The sequence below is a fragment of the Manacus candei genome, unplaced genomic scaffold (genome assembly GCF_025592945.1).
Source record: "Manacus candei isolate 608988 ecotype Guabito, Panama unplaced genomic scaffold, ASM2559294v1 h1tg000017l, whole genome shotgun sequence".
NCBI classification, from domain to species: domain Eukaryota; kingdom Metazoa; phylum Chordata; class Aves; order Passeriformes; family Pipridae; genus Manacus; species Manacus candei.
Genome location: NW_026138065.1, coordinates 30,595,813 through 30,615,731, shown reverse-complemented (window position 1 = coordinate 30,615,731; position 19,919 = coordinate 30,595,813). Strand labels below are relative to the sequence as shown.

The following is a 19,919-nucleotide window of genomic DNA, read 5'->3' as shown; positions in this document are numbered from 1 at the left end:
ATTGAAGCTTTTGTTGAGCACACTTATGCTTGTTCTTCTCCTTTCTCTTCACCCCTCCACCACCACTGTTAAATGTTTTTCACGAAAATCAAAAGAAAGGCTGAGTTGCTTTGAGTTTTATGAAATTGCATATCTGAACAGAGTACAGTGAATGAAATTAGTGTCCATAATGACAAAGGAAGTGCCTCATGAGTTGAACAGTAATATTAAAACCCCAGGGAATCCACAGGAGATGGACAGGAAATTAACCTCCGTAAGTTCCACGGTTCATTGTGATGTACTACCAGGAACAAAAGTAAATTAAAATTTTACTATGTTTTTAGTATTCACATGGCAGTGATTTCTGTGAAGCAATTGCTGGAAGAACATTGCTTCGAACCCTTGAGTCCTCCACAGTTAATTTTCTTTTACTGGAGCTGTGGGAATTGAAATGATGATAAAAATACAGAGAAAACTTACAAGAGCTCAGCATTTACTCTTGACTGTGATGACTAATAATTTGTACCTGCTCACTTTAAATGAAGTCTTGTTTGAAAATTTATAGACCATGGATGAAACAGAATTGCAGAGGGATGTTCTGGTGCTTTTGCAGTAATTTAAAGCACTGTTTTGGATTACCTGATGAGGATTGCACTAAAGCCTTGTCTTCCTCCAGGAATTCTGCATCAAAGGAGTTACACAGGAGGTAATTCAAAGCTGTTCTGAGATATGATAGCATACTTTTTTCACAGCATCCTAAGGACCATTATGTAATTTAATTTTTCATTGCCATGAGTTTTTAATAAAAACCTGGAAAGTAAGAAAGAGATGAACTAAAACTGATTCCACCTCTTTTTCTCCTCAATTGAAGTTCTCTGGTATAAAATAAAATATAAAAGCCTGAATCTTGTTCAGCAATGAATCCTCCTTGGCTGAGCTGTGCCAGTGTCTACTCAGAGTACTTCCTAGTGTCCCGTGAGTGGTGCTGCTCCACAGGGTATGGATGTGCTCAGTTGGTATGCCCTCTGTGTAAGAGGCTTAAGGCCTTCCTTGCTTATTCCATACTAGGGAATATAGTGCTGCTTCTCCCACCCTCTTAGATTATTACATTAAGAGTTATTGAATGACTGAGGGCCTTAGAAATTCTGTAAATAGCTTCTTACTGCAGAGCCTTCAGGGCAAATGAGTAATAGATTGAACAGCAGCATGTTGAGAGAAGAGAAAACCTTTTCTGTCTCTCCATCACAGATGAAAGATGAGACAGAGGACACTGGGGGATGGTAGGTAAGCAATGACAGGATTCACTAGCAATCGCTGACTGCCTGGAGAATGTCCTAGTGAAAGATGAGAAGTTTGAGATTAGTATGAAATCTGTGGAAAGCTACTGACACTGAGCTTAGTGAGCCAGAAGCTTGAAGCTACTTACCAATAAAAACCACAGGAAGTTCTGTAGGAGATTTTTAAGGTTAGGAGCAGTCTTTCTAGCAGGACCAAGGAGAAGTATTAAAGGTGACTGAGATGGAGACTACCAAAAGAGATTTTTTTGGGAGTTCTCTGGCATTGTTATATTTTGATATGAAGGCTCCTAGTGAGTGTTTCCCACACTGCCTGTGGGCCAAAAGCTCAGCATCTTTGAATACACCAATATTTTCCTATCTCTGTCTTGTACCATGACTCCAAGCTCATGCCCCTCCAACGTTTTCCCTTTAGATATCTGGATAGGAGCTGGTGTCTCAAATAATGCATGATCCCTCACGGATTTGTAGAATGGAGTGTATGGAAAAAATCATGTACTTAGCTGTCCTAGTCATGGTTCTCCAAGAATAAAGGCTATAGGAGGACTCCAAGGTGGCTAATAATCATGTGCTGTTTGCATCAAATCTCAGTTCTGGAGTTACGTATATGGCAGCATTCCTTCTTTGCTTCTTTATTTATGCTTGAGGGCTACTGCTGCTGGCATTGCAGGGCTGAAGAAGAAAGAAGCAAGAATTGATAAAGTTTTTTATTAAAATAAAACAAAAAACCTGCAAGAAATTTTTCAGCTCTGTAAGCTCATTATGTTGTAGGAGCAGCTAAACAAGACCACACCAGCCATCTGGATGATAGGGCAAATGATCTGTAGAGGAAATCTTTTTCACTGTATTTAAAATAAACAACCTCCCTCTAAGTATTTCCTCAGTGAGAAATATTAAGTATATTAATTTGTATTAGAATGGTTAGGTGTAAGTTCTTACAGTTCTGTTTTAAGCAAGGGCAGTTCATTCACATTTTAGCATATTAGGGCAAATTTTTCTCTCCTGTTAACTCCATATGTTTGGGTGACACTTTGTACCAGGAGTGCATGTGGACTTTTAGTTTCTTAACTATCCACCTCGAGGATAGCAAAGTTCAGTGCAAGCACTGTGCATTTGAAAATGGAGTGATTAGCACATTTATATCTGGCTATTGCCTTGTTCAGATAAACAAAATGTTAAAAACCTCTTAAACAGTGTAGATGCATGAAGCCTTTTTGTTTGTTTGTTTGTTTTTGTTTTAATGCTTTTAAAGCTGTGGAGTTCAGTCACATATTTTCCATACAGAATAGGTATGACTTCAGTTGTATTTTCATACCCTGGTACTTCTTGCATTTGCTCAGCTTGCCTGTAGATGTCTCAGAAGCCAGAACTAAAAATTATATAGTTAATTTAAAAAGAAAAATCAACCCAAGCCAGTAAACAAACAAAAAAAAAAGCACCAACTTTAGACTATATATTCTATACATAGAATTGGCCACAGCTTGTTCTCTACAATCAATCTGAAGTGTGGAAGTACCTTAGGTGAATCTGTTGGCATAGTAACTTAGAGTGTGCCATCCATCACAGTCAGAAAAGACTGTATGTTGTGATATTGCACATTGCTGCCACTTCTCTGCAGACCTTCTGTGGTTCACATTAAACTCATAAAGATTCAGTTCAAGCTTCTGAGAACATTTGGTCCCTGTAGCACATACGCTGTAGCTTAATTCAGATATTACTGACGGTGTTGTCACAGTCACTCCTGTAACAGCAGGAGGCTCCTGACCTTGTCTTTGCCATGCTGAGAATGAGCAGAAGGTCCAGGTTACCTCCAGCACAGTCAAATGGTTCTTGTCTTCATCATTATCAACTGAGCATTTATTATTGCTTCTCTCAGGATTGTTCAAAGGCTGCAGAAGTAACTAGATTGAATACCAGGCTGTTCCTTGGTACTTGGGATAAAGGGATTAGGAATGTCTGTTCTCTGGTAGAGATAAAAAATGGTGTTACAGATAGCATATGAAGCATGTGTATATGGATGGCAGCAGTGAGACTCAAGTTTTTCTGAATGAGGGAAAACAGAATATCAAAGCCATACACTTGGTCAATGCAGATGTGCTGCTATGAGTTATTTTGTTAAATTTAATATTTTTGGCATCAAAATTGAAGAAGAAGAAAAAGTTGTCATTGCTTTTGAGCCTTGTCTCCAATGGAGATCTGTTTGTATCTTTGTACTCATACCTGAACTGTGCAACTCACTGCAGGTCAAAAGATTAAAAACTCCAATGATTGCAGTGGGAGAACTCACAAACCCTATGGTAGAGACAGAGAAACAAGGCAGAGAGGACTGGTTTGGTTCTTCCTAGGTTGATGCAGCCTTGTGTTCCTAAGGCTGAAAGCCAAGGCTCACAGGGATTTGAAGTCTTAAATGCTGGTGTCAGGAAGAGGAGGAAAGGAAGCAGTCCAAGGAATGCTGGTGAAAGCTGCCAAGCATGCAGCAGGGAAGGCCTGTAGGCAGGAGTGCCTGCCTCTCCTAGCCAAAGGGCTGGATTAGTTCCACTAAGGGGACTTTCCAATCATTGCTTTGAGGACCTAAGGGAAAACATGAATGTTGCAAACTCATTATACTGCTTCTTTGTGCTTCAGGGTTGACATAGATATTAAGGCAATGTTCAGTGCTTTGCATTCTGAAAGTCACAGCTCTTGTTTCACATCTCAGAAAGAGGTTAGCATTTACAACGTGCCACATCCTTATTTCATCAAAGCTTTGCATGGAGACTTCAGAGGAATAGAATGCATAGCCCACGCATCAAAATTTTACAAAGCAAGTTAGGAAGATGCTCTTAACCAAGTGAGAAAGAACCTCTGCTGGCATGCGAAAGCCTTGTATTACAAAACTCACCTCTTCACTGTACGGAAGTTCTGTTCACATCTTATATACAAAAAATGTTACAAACGAGGTTTTCTGGAACTCTGCTAGTCTGGAATCAGTGAAGGTCACTGCACCTGCAAGCCGATGGACAGAGCCTCAGCTGAAGCCAGTGAAACCTCCCTACCGTGTGTTAGTAGGGCATGGAGACTCGAGCAGTAATATCTCTTTCTCATAAACAGTCAGATGGTAGGAAATACCAAAGCCTGTAGTAGCTGCTCTAAACCTTGTGCAAACTCTAATGATCTCATACAAGCCCTATGCAGGATCACAACTGTAACAACCATGACTAATAACTTGCTCTCAAATTCTGTTAGTCAGCAGTCTGAAAGTGCTAACTTGCTACCTCTAAATATAGATGAAAAAGTGACACAAAGATTTGGAATATTTGTTTCAAATTTTTCTTATGAAAATGACAGCTGGACACTTCATGAGAAAAAGTCATGAAGTATCTCAGGTATAAAACCTCCAGCTATGAGTGTTCAGTGGTTTCAGCTGGATTGACACATTGTCAGCACTTTCTGACATATATATTTAAGCTTAGTGTATTGTGTCCTGAATTTTTGGAGTTCTGTACAAAAATGTAAGTATTAATTAGAAAAAGCTGTGTAAAGAACAAACTCGTCTGGATATTAAATGCTGATGACTGAATAACGCATCAAACTGTCACAGCAACAGTTTTTTAGTGACTCAAGCTTTATGAATATTTAACAGAGGTGTCCTGGATGAAAGAAATCCAAAACATTACTTTCCAGGGAACTCCTAAAGTCTTGGGTCTCCTTTACTAGGAGCAAATGTTTGCTTTGTTAGCAAAGCCCTTGATGAGCAAGAGGGAATTGATGGGATTATTTTGCTTTACGTGTGTGGAATATCAGCACTGGTGGTGTGGATGTGAACAATCTTCTGTTTAAGAGTAATGCAAATCACATTTCTGTATGCTTAAACCTCATCTAGGGGAGAGTGATATAATGCCTGATAAATTCCATTTACACCTTCCCTGAATCTGCCATTAACCAGTCCTCATCCATTCTATCACTGCCATTGTCTGTAATAGGGGTGCTGCAATCCTGGGCAGTGATATTCAGCCTGAGGACATGGACCCTGCAAGACACAGTTTCTCTTGCTGTTCTCTCCTTCCTTTTAAAAGCAACTCACCATCTGCAGACTCTTTCTTGACCACCCTCTGAACTGAATTGCTACAGGACTTGCTGGGATGTGAGAAAAGTCATTCCCTATTTGTCATTAATATGGGAATGAGTATTTGCCTTGGGAAGAGCGTGCTTCCAGCTAGCTGAGAATAACAGTCCAACTGTGCCAGGATAGGCTGGATTTATTTATTGTAGCATTTCTTAAATACTGGAGAGCTAGAACAGGCCAAGGATTTCATGGAAGCTGAGCTCAAAGTAAAGGTCCGTCTTAAATGTTTTAATTTTACTAGGACAGAAGTTCCTCTGCTAACTATGTATGATATGTATTTCTTGTTTATGTGCTTTCCATTCATATGTACAAACAAAATAAACCAAAATATGCCAATTGCTGCAGAGTAAAATCACTTTTCTAGCAGTGCAGAGATAGAACTGATTGACAACTGGAAGTCTGGAATAATTAAAGCACTTTATCTGGAAACTTCTGCTAAAGTGCTGGCAATAGCACTTCTCTCTGAAGTGCAAATTTCATTTCAATTTGTTCAGTTTTTTCATTTTGAAGAACTCTTCCTAGGAAGAGTCTAGGAAAGGAGTTAATGCAAAAGATTATTTCTAGAATTTAATTTCAATAAAATTTGCCTGGGTACTGTTGCCTTGGAGTGGAGATGCAGCTGGATAGCTCACCATTCCAGTGGGGTATTCCATCAGCCCTACTGTCAGGCTCCTTTGTCTGTAGAAACCTGCAGCCAGTCAAGCTTTTTGATTCAATGGAATAAAATATTTCTTTGCTTTTTTACTTTTGCCCTAAATCTCTACTTTCCACACTATGTTATTACAACAAGCTGCATGTTAATAAGCTCTATTGAGTGTTATTGCATTAATTAGAAACAGGAGCTTTGAGTGAACAACAGGAGGTACTTTGAACTGGATTCTCAGAAAGCACTGGCTACACAATCTCTGCTGTTTGACTCTCTAAAGCCACTGACTTTTTTAATACAGTATTTTCATCTCATTTAGGTGGCCATAGTAGAGAAGAAATTGTTTAAGTCCTTTATTACAAAGATCAAAAGTCATGGTTACCATTTACATACACAATTTACAAATTATTCACAAAGGGAAAAACGGATATGCAAGAACTGGCGGACAGCTTACTTCAACCCAAGCTGGGGGAGGGACAAGTGTGGTTGTTTTCTTGCTTTACTTTCTTTACTGAAAGAAAACATACATTTGTTTTGTGTTGCCTGTTTGTGTTAAACACTGATCTAGTGTTTATGTAGCACCTTTAGTTATAACCATGCAAATGCTTACATGCTTATCTTTATTTGAAAGAGTGCAGTGCATGTGTAAATTGTGCACTGGGATCTGCACCCCTCACACTGCTGAGTGCTTGTTGGTCAGAAATCCTGTCAATTTTGGTGTAATACAGTGGTCAGGCTTGAAAATGTTCATTTGTAGGATTTTACTGATTTGAGCAATGTGTCATTAAAACAAAAACTGACTTTACCATCAGAACTTAAAGAACTAAACTAGGTATGGCTGCTGTATCTCTCAAGAATATTATATGATCTTAAGATAGATCTTAGCCGTGTTGTTAGATGTCTTTGATACCACAATTGATTTATTGCTTTTCCTTCATCACATCTTTATACCATTTCCTAAAACTATTTCAGAGACTGGGAAACTTAACAACAAAGAATCTATTTTGAGAGATGTGGTAAATTAGCAAACTTCACAGAATATCTTACAGCACTTAACAAAAGGGAGAATGAGTTTCCAAATTCCTTGGTGTGAAAGCACAATACCAACAGTGCATTAGCTGCCATTTACCTAAACCTACAAATATCCATATTTTGAATTTTTTGCTGTCCACTGGGATGACATGTACAACAAAATGCTTGAAGGAACACACCGATTTAGGAGCAAACACAAATGTAAATACAGAAATCACCAATGTGATGTTGATCCAAATCCTAAGCAATAAAGCAAAACACTTCACAAAAGTTGTTACATCTATGGGGAATAATCCAAATACTTACAACAGTATTATGGTGGTATGACTTTCTACCCAGATATCAGATATTCTTTACCATAAACTTTTCAGTATTCTCAGGGTGACAGATAAAGAATGTTGCAGATGCCATGGTAAACTTAAAACACAGTAATAGGCAAATATTTTAGTGGCACCACCTGTATATACAATGTAGTTGTTGGAACCTTATGGACAAAGCAACCTTTCAGTATGCCTTTGTTAAGGCTTCTTGCTGGTTTAAAAAGGTAGATTTTTCTTTAGGGAGATTGTCCAGCAGTATTGGTTTCCCATCTCTTCAGTGGAAGGTCTCTTTGTTGATCCACATGAGACTGCGTGTTTCGTTTGGTTTGCATTCATACTCAATGCTGCCAAAGCTGTTCCCCCACTGGCAATGATCCCGTTTGTGGTAGTTGTAGAATTTGACTTGCCAGACTGTTTCAAAAACGCCAATGTCGTTGAACTGCGAGGAAGAGGGAATATCAGTGTTAGTGAGCTGATTCTTTTCTTGGTTTGCCTCTCTTGATGAGAAACAACCCTTGTGAAACAGAACATAAAACAGCTGATATAGAGGTTATTGTTCCTCAAATCAATAAATCAAAGATCTGTACAGCCTGCTTTAGAAATCAGAAAGTCTTTTATGCTTAGGCATACATAAAACATGAAGGATCAGATTCTGCGTGTACTGTCCTCTTGCACTTACATCTGGGCAAGGCAAGGGGGTAAAAATATTCCAGTTCTCATATAGACAAATGCTACTAACAGCAGGAATCAAAGCTATAACCTTTCTTAAAATGACACAGCAATAACTGGCCCAATGACCTCAAAGTGGCTTGTATATACTGTAGATCATATACCAGTGATCTGCAGTGACACAGACCACCACTTCACCTTTATACCATACCTAGAGGCTGCAGTTAGGACTGGGAAGATTCCTTCTTTTGCTCCATCTGAAACCTTTGATACCTTTGTACTTTGGAGCCTTGTGTTTGCAGTGCCTTGACTGAAATGTGCTGCTATTGCACCACTTACTCCTTCCCTGGGAGTCTATTCCAGGGAAGGAGTTTTACGTGACAGCTGGACAGTTTTACGTGACACTTAGGTAAGAGAAGCTCTTTGTGCATTTCTATAACTGCTGGTTGGACTGTAATAGTGCAGCAGAGTAAGAGGAGGTAGGAAGAAGATAACCAGTGTGCTCAGCACATAAGTGTCTAATACACTGAAGAAGTAGTGAGATGACTGCAAGTTGTCTGATTGTTCTTGCAGCTTCGAAGTGAATGAGACTATGCCTATAGCAAGTTCTGTAAAATAAAGGGTGCTTTTTTCTTTAAGCCACTGCTAGACACCTGTACAACATCACAAAAACCTCAGTGAGGCCTTGAAGGATAGATTATGATTTCAGTTTTAATGGTGATGGAAAATGTGAGTTCCTATGCCTTGAGACATTGCAGAGAATCTCAAGTGGGGGTGTGAAGCCTTTATGTGTGTATTGCTGTTGGTCCCAGTGGTATGGCTTGTTGATAGTGTTCTGTTGTTAGATTGTAGTAGATGGTGAATTCACAGCTACAGAACAGCACTGTTCTTTACATTTTTCCCCTTTAAATATTTCCATCACTCACTTTAATGACAGCTTCTTCACTTGACTGTTTTCCATTCCCATCATGTGCCTGAGAGCTGACCTTTTATCATCTGCCTGCTACAATCACACTTGCAGAGTCAATATGAAAGCCCTTTCACACAGGGACTCTTCCTGAGTTCCAAGAAAAACCTGCTGTATCCAGTTCTCTCAAAAGGACAAATTTGGTTTGTTTTCTTTTTCTAATTCAAGATGTAGTTTGTAAGCTGCTGCTGCTGTTTAATGGACATTGTTTTAAACCTTCCCGCAGCCCACTGTGGTAAGATAAACTTAGCCTTGACAACAGCAGGAATTGCTGTGTGCTGTAAGTGAAAGGTTTTATTTGGCACTAGTTCCAAAAATTACCTTAAAGAGTAACTGAAATATTTCTGCCACTTCCTCTGACAAAGAGAGAATCAGATGTACATGCTATTTTATCTCTCCCATCAACTAAAATCCTAAGTAAGGACATTTTTTCATTAATCATCTTTGATAGTCCTGATGCACTCATAATGCAACATAGTAAAGGTTAAGCACATTGGCTATTACTATGCACACACTCAGTGTGGAAACTGAGGAAAAAAAGGCATTTCTAATAACATTTGTAGGAGGTGATACAACCCAAGAGCAGCATTAATTTCATTAATGTATGGAGGATCTGAATTTCAACAAGACAGAGGAAGAAAACAAATTCCATCTTCCTTCAATGACCCAATTTGTTGAGCTACCCTGAGTAGTTTGACTGCTGTGGATTTCCAGAAGGAAAGAATTAATTCCAGAGCTTTTCTACTACCACGTGCCTCCCACCAGCCCAGTACTTCATCACCAGAGCTCCCCTGAATTCCTGTGGTCCTGCAGATGGATCCTGGCTACTCCACTGGGCCTGTATACCCTTCCCCAGGGAGGAGGGATGGCCTCACTCTTCACAGGTCAGCCTAGAAGTGTAGCTCCCTGTCTGCTCTGCTCCAGTGCTATAGGTTTGAATAGTTATTTAATCATTCCCTTGGCATTTGCCTGCTGGGATGATTTGATGGCTAAATAGGGGGATAGAGGTCTGGTTTCTTTATTCAATCTCAGTCTGATTAAGACTAAAATGAGGCCCAAAGAGAGGTTTCTGACTTAGTTTACACCATCTGCCAGAGAGTTTAGCAGTTACTGGATAATGTGCATACTTGAGCACTCAGGTAAAAGAAACAATTCCGAATCAGGATTGTTGTTTTAAATGTATAAACTCTGGCTGTCACAGATCAGATATCTACTAGCCAGTTAAAGCAGGAACAGAAAGAATTATTTGTTTAAAGTTTTAAAGCAGAAGGGAAATATATTCTTATGGATCTTTATGGACCTTCAATCATTCAGGCACTAGATTGCCAATATCAGACCATTTTTTGACTGCAGGACTGACTTCATAATCTATTTCTAATGTGAATTCAGTTTTTATGCCTTAAATAATGTCCTTACCTCCCTATGATGCATCAGGATCCTGTCTGCTCTAGAAAAGGAAGTAGAGGCAGAAGTTCCTCATAGTTGAAGGAAACAGGAATATTTAAAGCTGTTTGCAATAAGCCCAGTTTTGAAGATTCAGGAAGTAAGCATTCCAAGCAGTTTTCAGACTGGGGTATCTGAGGTTGGTTCCCTAAATCTGTTACGGCTCTGCTTGGCTAAGCAGCTAAATGATGAGTTAAACATGTAAATCCCTGTTGAGTTGCCTTTATTTAATACTTAGAAGTATCAATTGTGGACATCTAAGTCTGTACTGAGGAACCTATCTATCAAGATCAGATCCTACAAGGGATTGAGAACCTGCTTAATGCTTGAAAATCCTATTAGCTTCATAGTCAATATCCCGGGATTTGATCTGTAAAAACAACTCTTTGGGCAAATATTGTGGCTACTCATTGTGATGCTTCAACAAACCATCTGAGAGCTTGTATCTGAAAATCAGACCCTCCTTACGTTTCAGTTGTGATTGGACTCAGTTTTCTCCATAAGAAAAGTTAAAATTCCAGATTTTCAGAGTTCACATCACTGCTGCACTGTCAAAACAGGGATGCCTTAGTCAAAGCAGATGGTTTTTTGGGAATGTTGCCCTTCCACCTTCTGATATAAGAACACTATGAAATATAACTACAGTGCTCAACAATGACATCCAGCAGCCCTGTTAAACTTGTTGTGAAGTAATACCACGTGTTTGGTTTTCTTGGATGTTAAAAAGAAGTGGCTGTGTAGAAAAGTGATTAACGTGTACAGATACTTCAGGGTAGTCTTTCAACCTAAGACTATGAAGTAGTAACTGTTAATGTGATGTGGGTCTCCAAAATTTAGTTAGGCACACTGTAATTATTAGAAACACCAAACGGAGATGTTACAGTTCTTATTCAGAAGGGGATTTCTGTGCTAAGCGATGGTTCCAGAAAAAAAACCAGTGAAGATCAAGACGAAATCTTGTGTGCAGCGAGCAGATGTGAGAAAATGCTGAAATCTGGTGGGCTTGGAAAGGTCCTAAACTTGTATAAGTGGAAACAGACCCTTAAGAGAGCTTCAGGTGAAGATGGTTTACTGCCCTGATTACCCTTTTTGGTACAGAAGACACAGAATAAACAGCAGAAATCCCTCAAAACTGTAATCAGGAGAGGGGAAAAAAAAAACAAACCACCAAATCAAAACAAATCTCCCTCTGCATGTCAAGCATACCACACAAAGAGTAGTGTGGAAATCTGCCTGCTGCTCTTCCTGTCCTCTGTCAGCTCTGCTGCCTTATGGGCTGGAGCCTTTGTCATCTCTCTTTGGGGCCATGGACCCTCTCTTTAAGATTGGGGTGAGGAGCCACTTGAATAAGAACTTAGGTTTGTGGATGCAGATAATGGAAGCATATGGGAAAATGGAGCTTGTTCTCATACATGCTTTCAGTCTCTGGCAGGTCCTAAGGCATCCTGCAGATGACAGGTGGAAGGGGAGAATAGTCACCCCTTGTGCTTGGGGCATGCTCTGCATCATAATAAAGTGGTAGTGCTGGCAGGAAGAGGGGTCCCTGTATACCAAGGAATTGGATTTCTAGCCAGGGAACTTGGTGGGAGTTGGTTAAGTCCTTCAGAAGAGGTGAGAGGTTCAGCTCACAATTCTTTCTGCCGCAGGACCCCAAAGGGCTTTGCAGGTCTCTAGAAAATCCCCTGCTCCTCCCTGGCCTTTCCTGCTCTCTGGGGAGAGAAGGAAGCAGGACTACATTCTGGTCAGCAGCCTGATTGACACAAAGCAAGAGGAGGCTCCAGCTGCGATCAGACTTTGCCCTGGAATATTTCACCTCCACACCCTCTTTGGGAGTCAACCCCCTGCTGCCTCCATTGCCCTCCCATGCCGGGCTGGGACGTATACATACCTCCATGTTGACCTGGATGGGCTGTCTCTCCCCGCTCTTGGTGTGGGGCACCCCTTCTGTGTCGTAGATTCCTGTGTAAGAGGCCACTTGTGCATCCCGCGATGTCTCCTCCAGGGGGACATTGACACCCCCGATGCCCATCGTCCTGCAAAGAGACAGGATCCAGCCTTTCATCCCCGTATGTCCCCTTCCCTGGCAGCTTGGAGCCAGCACGTGGGCTTGCAGCCTGGCAGCCTCTGTGCTGGGGGATGCTTCAGGGATTTTTAGCAGACCTGCATGTGCTGCTGACTCACTGGGGCTCCTGAAAAATGTCTGGGCTCTGTAGGCACAAAGGGAAGGAGTAGCAAGGAAAGGCAGGAGGGATCTGATTCCCAGTAGCTGGGGAGCGGTCAGTCGAATCTCTTCCGCAGGGCTGCCCCTCCACCCAGAGCTGGTTCCCCATCTGGTCCCAGTCCCTGCTTTGCCAAGCTGTAGCGAGGCTTGGGCATGCTGCAGGGGCTTCTTCCTCCAGGAAAAACCGCGGGGAAGGAGGGAGAAAAGGAGCTGGACTCGAAAAAATCTCCGGGAGAAGGTGGGGAGAGAGAGGGAAGGAAGCGACTCCCAGACGCAGCCTCCCTCCCTCCCTCCCGAGCCAGCCAGGCAAACACCGGGAACAGCTGGCCGGGAACACAGAAACGGGGCCACCAAGGCAAAAAGGGCGGGGAGGCAGAAATCACGGCAATCCCGCGCTGTCAGCCTGCCAGGAAAAAATATTAAACCTCTAAAAATAAAGGGGAGGAGAGGGAGGGGAGGGCAGGGCAGGGCAGGGTCGGGGGAGCCGCCCCGGGCAGAGCGGCCGCACTTACGTGGCCTGGACGGTGCCGGGCCGGAGGGACACCTCGATCTTGTACTTGGCCCCGGTCAGCAGCTTGATGGTGCGGTTCTGGCCGAAGCGCTGCCCGTCCACCTTGAAGTACACGGCCCCGTCGTTGGGCTGGATTTTGAGGGAGACGCTGATTTTCACGAGGCCGGGGATGTCGCCCATCGCTTGCGGCCGGAGGGGGGGCTGCGGGCTCTGCGCGCGTCTCGCCCCCTCCGCGGAAAAGGCGGCTTGGACGGGAGCGAAGGAGAGGAAGAGGAGGAGGGAGGAGGAAGAGGAGGGGCTGCCGGATCCCAGCCAGCCCAGCCCTTCCCAAAAGCAGCGGATGAGATACTAGATTTATTTATTTTTTTTCCTCTCCCGCTAATCGCGGCGCAGCATCTGGGCGGTGGATGCCCTCGCCACCACCCCACCCCACCCCGCCCCGCCCCATATCCCTGTTTGGGGGACATTTGCAGCTGCTCGGATTGCAGGCGGTTTCCAGGGAGTTAATCCGGCCCCGATTACTGCAGCCTTAATCCCGCGGTTGGTCGCGGAGGAAACGCGAGGGGCCCTTTCAGCACCACGGGCGCGGACAGCGGCGCGGGAGGGGAGAGCCCCGAGCGCTCCTCCGGCCGAAGGGAGCCCCCAAATCATCCCGCAGATCCCCTCATCCTGATAAACACCCCCCCGAAATCACCCAGGGAAGCGCGTTCCGAGGGCTGATGGAGCCCTCTGGGCTGACAGAGCCCTGCTGAAGCATCTGCGCAGAGATACGCAGGAGCCGGAGCTGCCCGAGGGAGAGGGGAGGGCGGAGAGCAAAGACGTGGTTCTGTAGTTCTGTGGCTCTTCTCTCCCCCTGTGCGGCAAAAGGGTTTTGTTGAGTCACCGTGCCTGGACTAAGGGTCACTTTCTTGACTGTCAGAGTCACCATGCCCCGGGCTGAGGGTCAGTGTCTTGCTGCCTCAACATCAGCAGGTCAGGGCTTCTGCCGGGATTTTTTTTAATCACTTAATTGCAATCTTCTTATTCAAATGAAGAGGGAAAAAAAAAATCCCACTGTAATTACAGTATCAGATGAGAATCTCATATCTTTAATGCTACTCTTTACCTATGGCTGGTACCGTTTGTTCAAGGACAAAGACCTCTGAAGCTGAAAGCTGTGCAATAATTCAACTCTCCATCCGCCTCATTCCCATCTAACAGTTAGAGATTTCTTTTAACCTGGGAGCATGTTTGTGCATCTTTTCCATTTTTGCTTTTGTTCTTGTTTGCTGTTAAAACTACAGCATCCTTATGGCTGCCATAATGTCCAAGCAAAAAATATGGCCCAAGTGGCCCAAGTCCTGTGTCAGAGTTAATTATTTTGTTAGGAGAATTTCTCAGCTACGTGTTGCGCTGTACCTGATGTATTTGCTTTTCTAAGGCTAGGATGTACACATGGTGGTGAAATGTATTGCTAAGCCAAATGGAAGATATAGTATTGCCCAGCTGCATTCCCTTGTGCATGTAAGTTACTCAGTGAATTAATTTTCTTATGAACACTAAGCAAAATAATACATTCTGCTGAAAGCCTCTGAGAAAAAAAAATCCTACTGTGTTTGCCTTACTTAGGTATCCAGCTAAACACAGGCTTCATAATGTGTTCAGCCAGACAGGTTTCTGCAAAGGGGCAGGACATGATCCCTGCCTCTCAGAACTTGGCATCTCCACAAAAAAAAAAAAAAAAAAAAAAAAGTGCCTACGTGTGCATTTCTCCTTACCTCATTTCCTGACTCTCAGAGAATTCTCGTATTTTGTTATATTCTGTGGAAACTACTGCACTTTGTGGCTTCCTGGAAGTTGTGCTTGCAGCAATTCCCACTTCTGTAAGTTTAAATGTTATTCAGTACAAAATCACAGGGACCTCACACGTGGGGAACCTGATAGTGTCACTTGAAGTGGTGTGTGAAGAGTGATGGCCATTGCCAGGGATCAGCTTTACTTGCCTCATGGGCCAGACGTATCATGTTGTAGTAAATTGTGTGTAGCTGAAGACATTGATTGCAATTAGTTTCCCAAGTACATGAGAGGTCGGATCTATAACGAGGGTTGTTTTCACTTATTATTTCTGCCTGAATGATCATCTTTCTATGGACACAGCTCAGGCTGTGACTTTTTTCCAGACCACTATTGGGAAAAAGTGGAAAACATGAGGGACAACTAAAAAAAGCATCATATCATGGATTGTGTATGCGTAGGCTGAGCAACTGTTCTACCATGTGAAAGTGAAACATGGTGAGAGTAGAACACTTATGAAGAAGGAACTTTGAATTTAGGCAAGACCTTTCTTTTTATCGATCCAATAACTTCACATGTGTTACTACATTTACTTATGTGATCCTACCAGATGCTCCTTATTAGTGTAGATCAAGGGGAGGGATTGCCTTTGGTAAATATTTCTGCAAGGTTCATTTTGTTGCTGCCCGCCTTAACAGCCCTGACCAGCCTCACCTGGGGCTGCCCATGGGCCCTATTTTAGCTCAGTCCTGAGTTTTAGCTCCTTCCTGAATTATGCTTAGGGCTGCTGGTCTCCAGCTCTGCTACAGACGTATCCAGCCATGGATGCCCTGGATCCTGACCTGCAGACTGACCACCTGGCTTGACCTCAGCCCGTCCCCATGGAGGTGCCTGATGCTGTGGGATGTGCACTGGCTGTAGAAACCCACCTGCTTCCAGTCCCCCTGGGGATTTTCTGTGGGTTCCAGCCCCCAGGCTGCTATATAGTTCCTTGATATTAATTATTTGATATTGTGTAGAGAGGAAAATACTGGCAGGAAGAAGGAGTCGTGGATGAAGAGTAAATGTGCTGACTTTTACAAATTTCTAAATAGATTACGTATCATAGACTTAGGAGGAGGTCCTATTTCTCCTAAGCCACAGCAGTAACTTACTTCCAGGAACAAGAGATAGATTTGTGTCTGTTCCTCCATTCTCTACACCTGCATTTGAGAGGTGGGGTTGGAATATTTAATGTCTTTATAAACTACAAAACTGCTTTTTCTGATTTGTGCTTTTTTTTTTTTTTTTTTTTTGCGGGGGGGGGGAATGTTAGGGTTTTTTGTTTTTCAGTCCTTCAAATCTACTTTTTGTTCCTCTGGCACCTGACATTTCCCAGCCTGTTGTGTAGTGTCATCAAGGTACATTAAGTTAATTCCCTCCCCTCGGAGCAGAAAGATTGCAGCACTCACCTGTGCCCCCGTAAAATCCTCAGTGGTTTTGAAGGGAATGTTTTTTGAGTGAGCTGTAGCCAGCAGTTCTCATCTCTCTGTGTCTTCCTAAAGCTAGGAGAATCTTCTCACAGTGCAGCTACGTCCTCCAAGACCTCTTTCTTGTGCTTGGACCTTCCCTACTGTGTCAATATCACCTGCATTTATCACTGATGAGGAACTACTGTAGGGTAGAGTTGGATGCATTCAATGAAAGGTCAGAGATAATGTGCAGATAAGCCCTGACCTATGTTTTGTGTTGGTCCAAGTTGTCTAGAAAACATTCTGGAGAAATCAGTTTGGTCTCTTGAGTGCATCCACTGAGTATGATCTCTCTAGATATGATAATATGTTGACTGCATAAGCTTTTCAGTATCAGCATTTATGCAGGCAGACCTTCTTGCTAATACATTAATCCTGCTGCACAGTTCCACAATCATTAAATAAATAAAATGTGCCTTGAGGTCAAATCAAGATGGTTCATTTAAGGCAGTCAAACCACAGCATTTAGATTCTAAGGTAACATGGGCTATACCATCTTCGATTAATTTCTTAACATAACACTAAATTTGGAAATGTTGCAATGTGGGGTTTCTTTTCAAGTAGGGGATGCAAAGCCACAATATTTCATTCACTAAAAATAACCATGTGTGATTCCCTGCGAAGGGAATTGTGCCGAGATTTGCACCTGTCAGCTCTTAATTTCATACTGTGATTCTTTTGAGCCCTCTATCTCTGTGCAGAAGTGAGAAAGAGCTTTACTGAACTATAAGCTGGACAGTCTTTATCTCCTTTGCAAATCACTTGTGTATATTATTTTTCCTGTGCAGACAATAATTTTGAACATATAGCATTTGTTATAATTTCCCCTGGAAATTCAGCTTGATTTGCTGTAGTGCTGCATATTTATGGAGAGCTCATGTGCCCTGTTACAGATGGGGTGAGCTTATGGCATTTACAGTACAGCAAACGTGTTCCAACCGGCTCTGCAAGGGCCCATGGAGAGAGCAGTGAAGCTGATGTAACAGACTGCCTTCCTTGCAGCTGTCATATTTATTTGCAAAAGATATGGTTTCAATTTTCTATATAAACACTCACTAGTCTCTCTGATAGAACCCTTGCTCAGATAAATGTGTTTGATCACTTTTTTTTTTTTTTTTTAAATGCTTGAGGGAGCTTGGATTGTGAAGTAGCAGAAACAAAGCAGAATATTCTGAGGAAATACAGCAGCAAGATCTCCTGTACAAGAACAGGTTGCTCACCAGTAATCTGAGCTAAGATACTCAGCTCTGTTGCCAATTGTGCTTTTGTGACAAATGCTGCTCATCCAACATTACACACCTTTACCTACTTCAGACAGAAATTGGGAGAGCAAGGTAAGTTACAGCAGGTTTCCACGTTGCAGGTTACTTTGTCTTTCTGCCAGACAAAGCTCTTCCTCCCCTCTGTGGAGAGCTAGAAGAAATACAGCTCTTCCTTTATCTCATGCCTGGTGCTGCTTTTCAGGAAAGGCTGGACAAAGATGATCTGCATCCACAATCCAAGCTGTCCCTCGTACCCGCCACGGCCACCCCGTGGTTAAGGACCATTTTGCCTCTCATGAGTGATTTAGCTGTCAGCATGTTTCTGCCTGGGGGGAGATAAGTGCTGACTCCCCTGGGGTGGCATGTGACAAATGAAACCAAACCTCAGCGTTTAAAGAAAAGGATTGTTCCAGATGTGTAAGGTAGAAGGGCAAAAGGACGAGCTGAGCTTTGAAGATGAAATAGAAACAACGTAGAGCAAAGAACTGTTATAAAAGTGGTTGCTTTCAGCTAATATTGGATGGAGATGATTTTGTGCTTTGACACTGAGTTGCTTAGGTAGTTAATGATAAATTCTTGAGTCTTTGTCTGTGTTTAAAATTATATTGCACACCTCCAAGGGCTTTTCATGCAGGTAAATGAGAAATGGAACTTTTGTGAAATTGAGGAGTCAGTAATCTTTTCTGTTTGCATTAAACCCCTTTTTAGTATAAGGTCATATAGACGTTCTACTGGAGAGGATCCCTGGTCATTTCGTATCATCAATTTATCATGCAGGGCTCTCCCTGCATCCTGTGGGCTTGACTCATCCTGACTCAGCACAAATACTGAGTCAGCAGGAGCAGGTGAGCAGGAAAATCTGAGGAAAGGATGCCTGCAGGGAGGAAAATGCCAGCATATTCTTTTGACTTTGCTCACCATAAGCCCTTCCAGCTGGGGAAGTGGTTTCTTTTCCTCAGGCCTGAAGGGGGAAGCAAACTAGAGACAGAAGGAGTCAACTGTGATCCCATTCTTGGTCTCTAATCCTTGCTCCAGGCTCTGTAAGCATTATGGCCTCAAGGCAGCTAATAAAGGGATATTTAGGCTTCCAGCCACACTGTGAAAGGTATTTAATTTGAATTGTTGCCTGTGACCTGTGTTTTTGGGTTATCTAATCAGGAAAAAAAAACAAACTACCTTTTCCCAAAGATGAAACCACTGAAATGAAAGGGAAGATGAAGGAAATAATTCACCTTCTAAAGCAAAAGGAACTAGTGGCATTATACAGGAGGAGTCTACAATCTCCTCAGTCCATCAAACATCATTTTAAGGCTTATGGGAAATGAAAGGAGCCTTCATATATAACTCAGAATACAGCTAGATCGTCTCCTCTCTGGGAATGCATCTTCATTCCAAGTTCTGGAAGTGGTAGGCAAATTCTCTACTTTAAATGTGGCACAAGCTTTTTTGATCACTTTTTAATGGTAAATTTTTACTTTTAGCTCCGAAGAGCATGAAGCTTTTATTAGCTCTGTGTGAGTTTCTATCTCTAATAATTTTAAAATCTGTTTGTTGACTTCAAGTACACTTGACAGCCAGAGAATTGGAAAGCATATATGGAGTCCTTGATTTGCAAAGTGCCTAATGGATGATTGGTTAGGTCAGCAACAGGGCCTTTAAGCAGTCAGATCCTCACAATGGCATGATTTACGTGAGCAAAGGAACAATTTACTGAGATTGTAGGTTTTAGAAACCCCAAACGATGTAGTGGTACATGAAATCATCACAAAAAGGTGTGCTTTGGACAGAATGCACTTCAAAGTGTTTCCCCTGAGATAAGTGGTGCAGACAGATGCTCTGCCTGCAGAGAGACTGGAAGTGTAATTTGAGCAACAACTAGTCGAGAAAGGTCTGGAAAGGAAAATCTCTATTCAGACAGTGGGGAGAAACAGTTGGGATAGTAAAGCACTAATGTAGATAATCAAGGAAGGAGTGGAGTCTCGTCTGTGGGAGAACCACTACATAGGCATCAGTGAGGAATGTCTAGAAAAGGTCTCTGAGGGCTCTGCTAACCCTCTGATCCTCTGTCACAGAGCTTGTCAAACTTCTGTGTACTTCCGAGTAAAGGCTGAGACACACAGAGGCAAATGGACAACCAGAATTTCTGTCTGAAAAAAGTCCCTGTTTGGGGATCTTCACAAGTGGC

At 42.5% G+C, this 19,919-nt stretch overlaps 1 protein-coding gene across 1 annotated transcript; it reads right to left on the bottom strand.

Annotated features, from left to right (window-relative positions):
• Positions 1-6,363: 6,363 nt before the first annotated feature.
• Positions 6,364-13,528, bottom strand: CNRIP1 (cannabinoid receptor interacting protein 1). The gene is made up of 3 exons (XM_051783901.1): positions 13,190-13,528; positions 12,345-12,489; positions 6,364-7,816 (listed from the first exon to the last, which is right to left on the bottom strand). The coding sequence occupies exons 1-3, from the start codon at positions 13,366-13,368 to the stop codon at positions 7,652-7,654; spliced, it is 489 nt and encodes a 162-aa protein (XP_051639861.1). The 5' UTR covers positions 13,369-13,528; the 3' UTR covers positions 6,364-7,651.
• Positions 13,529-19,919: the final 6,391 nt, after the last annotated feature.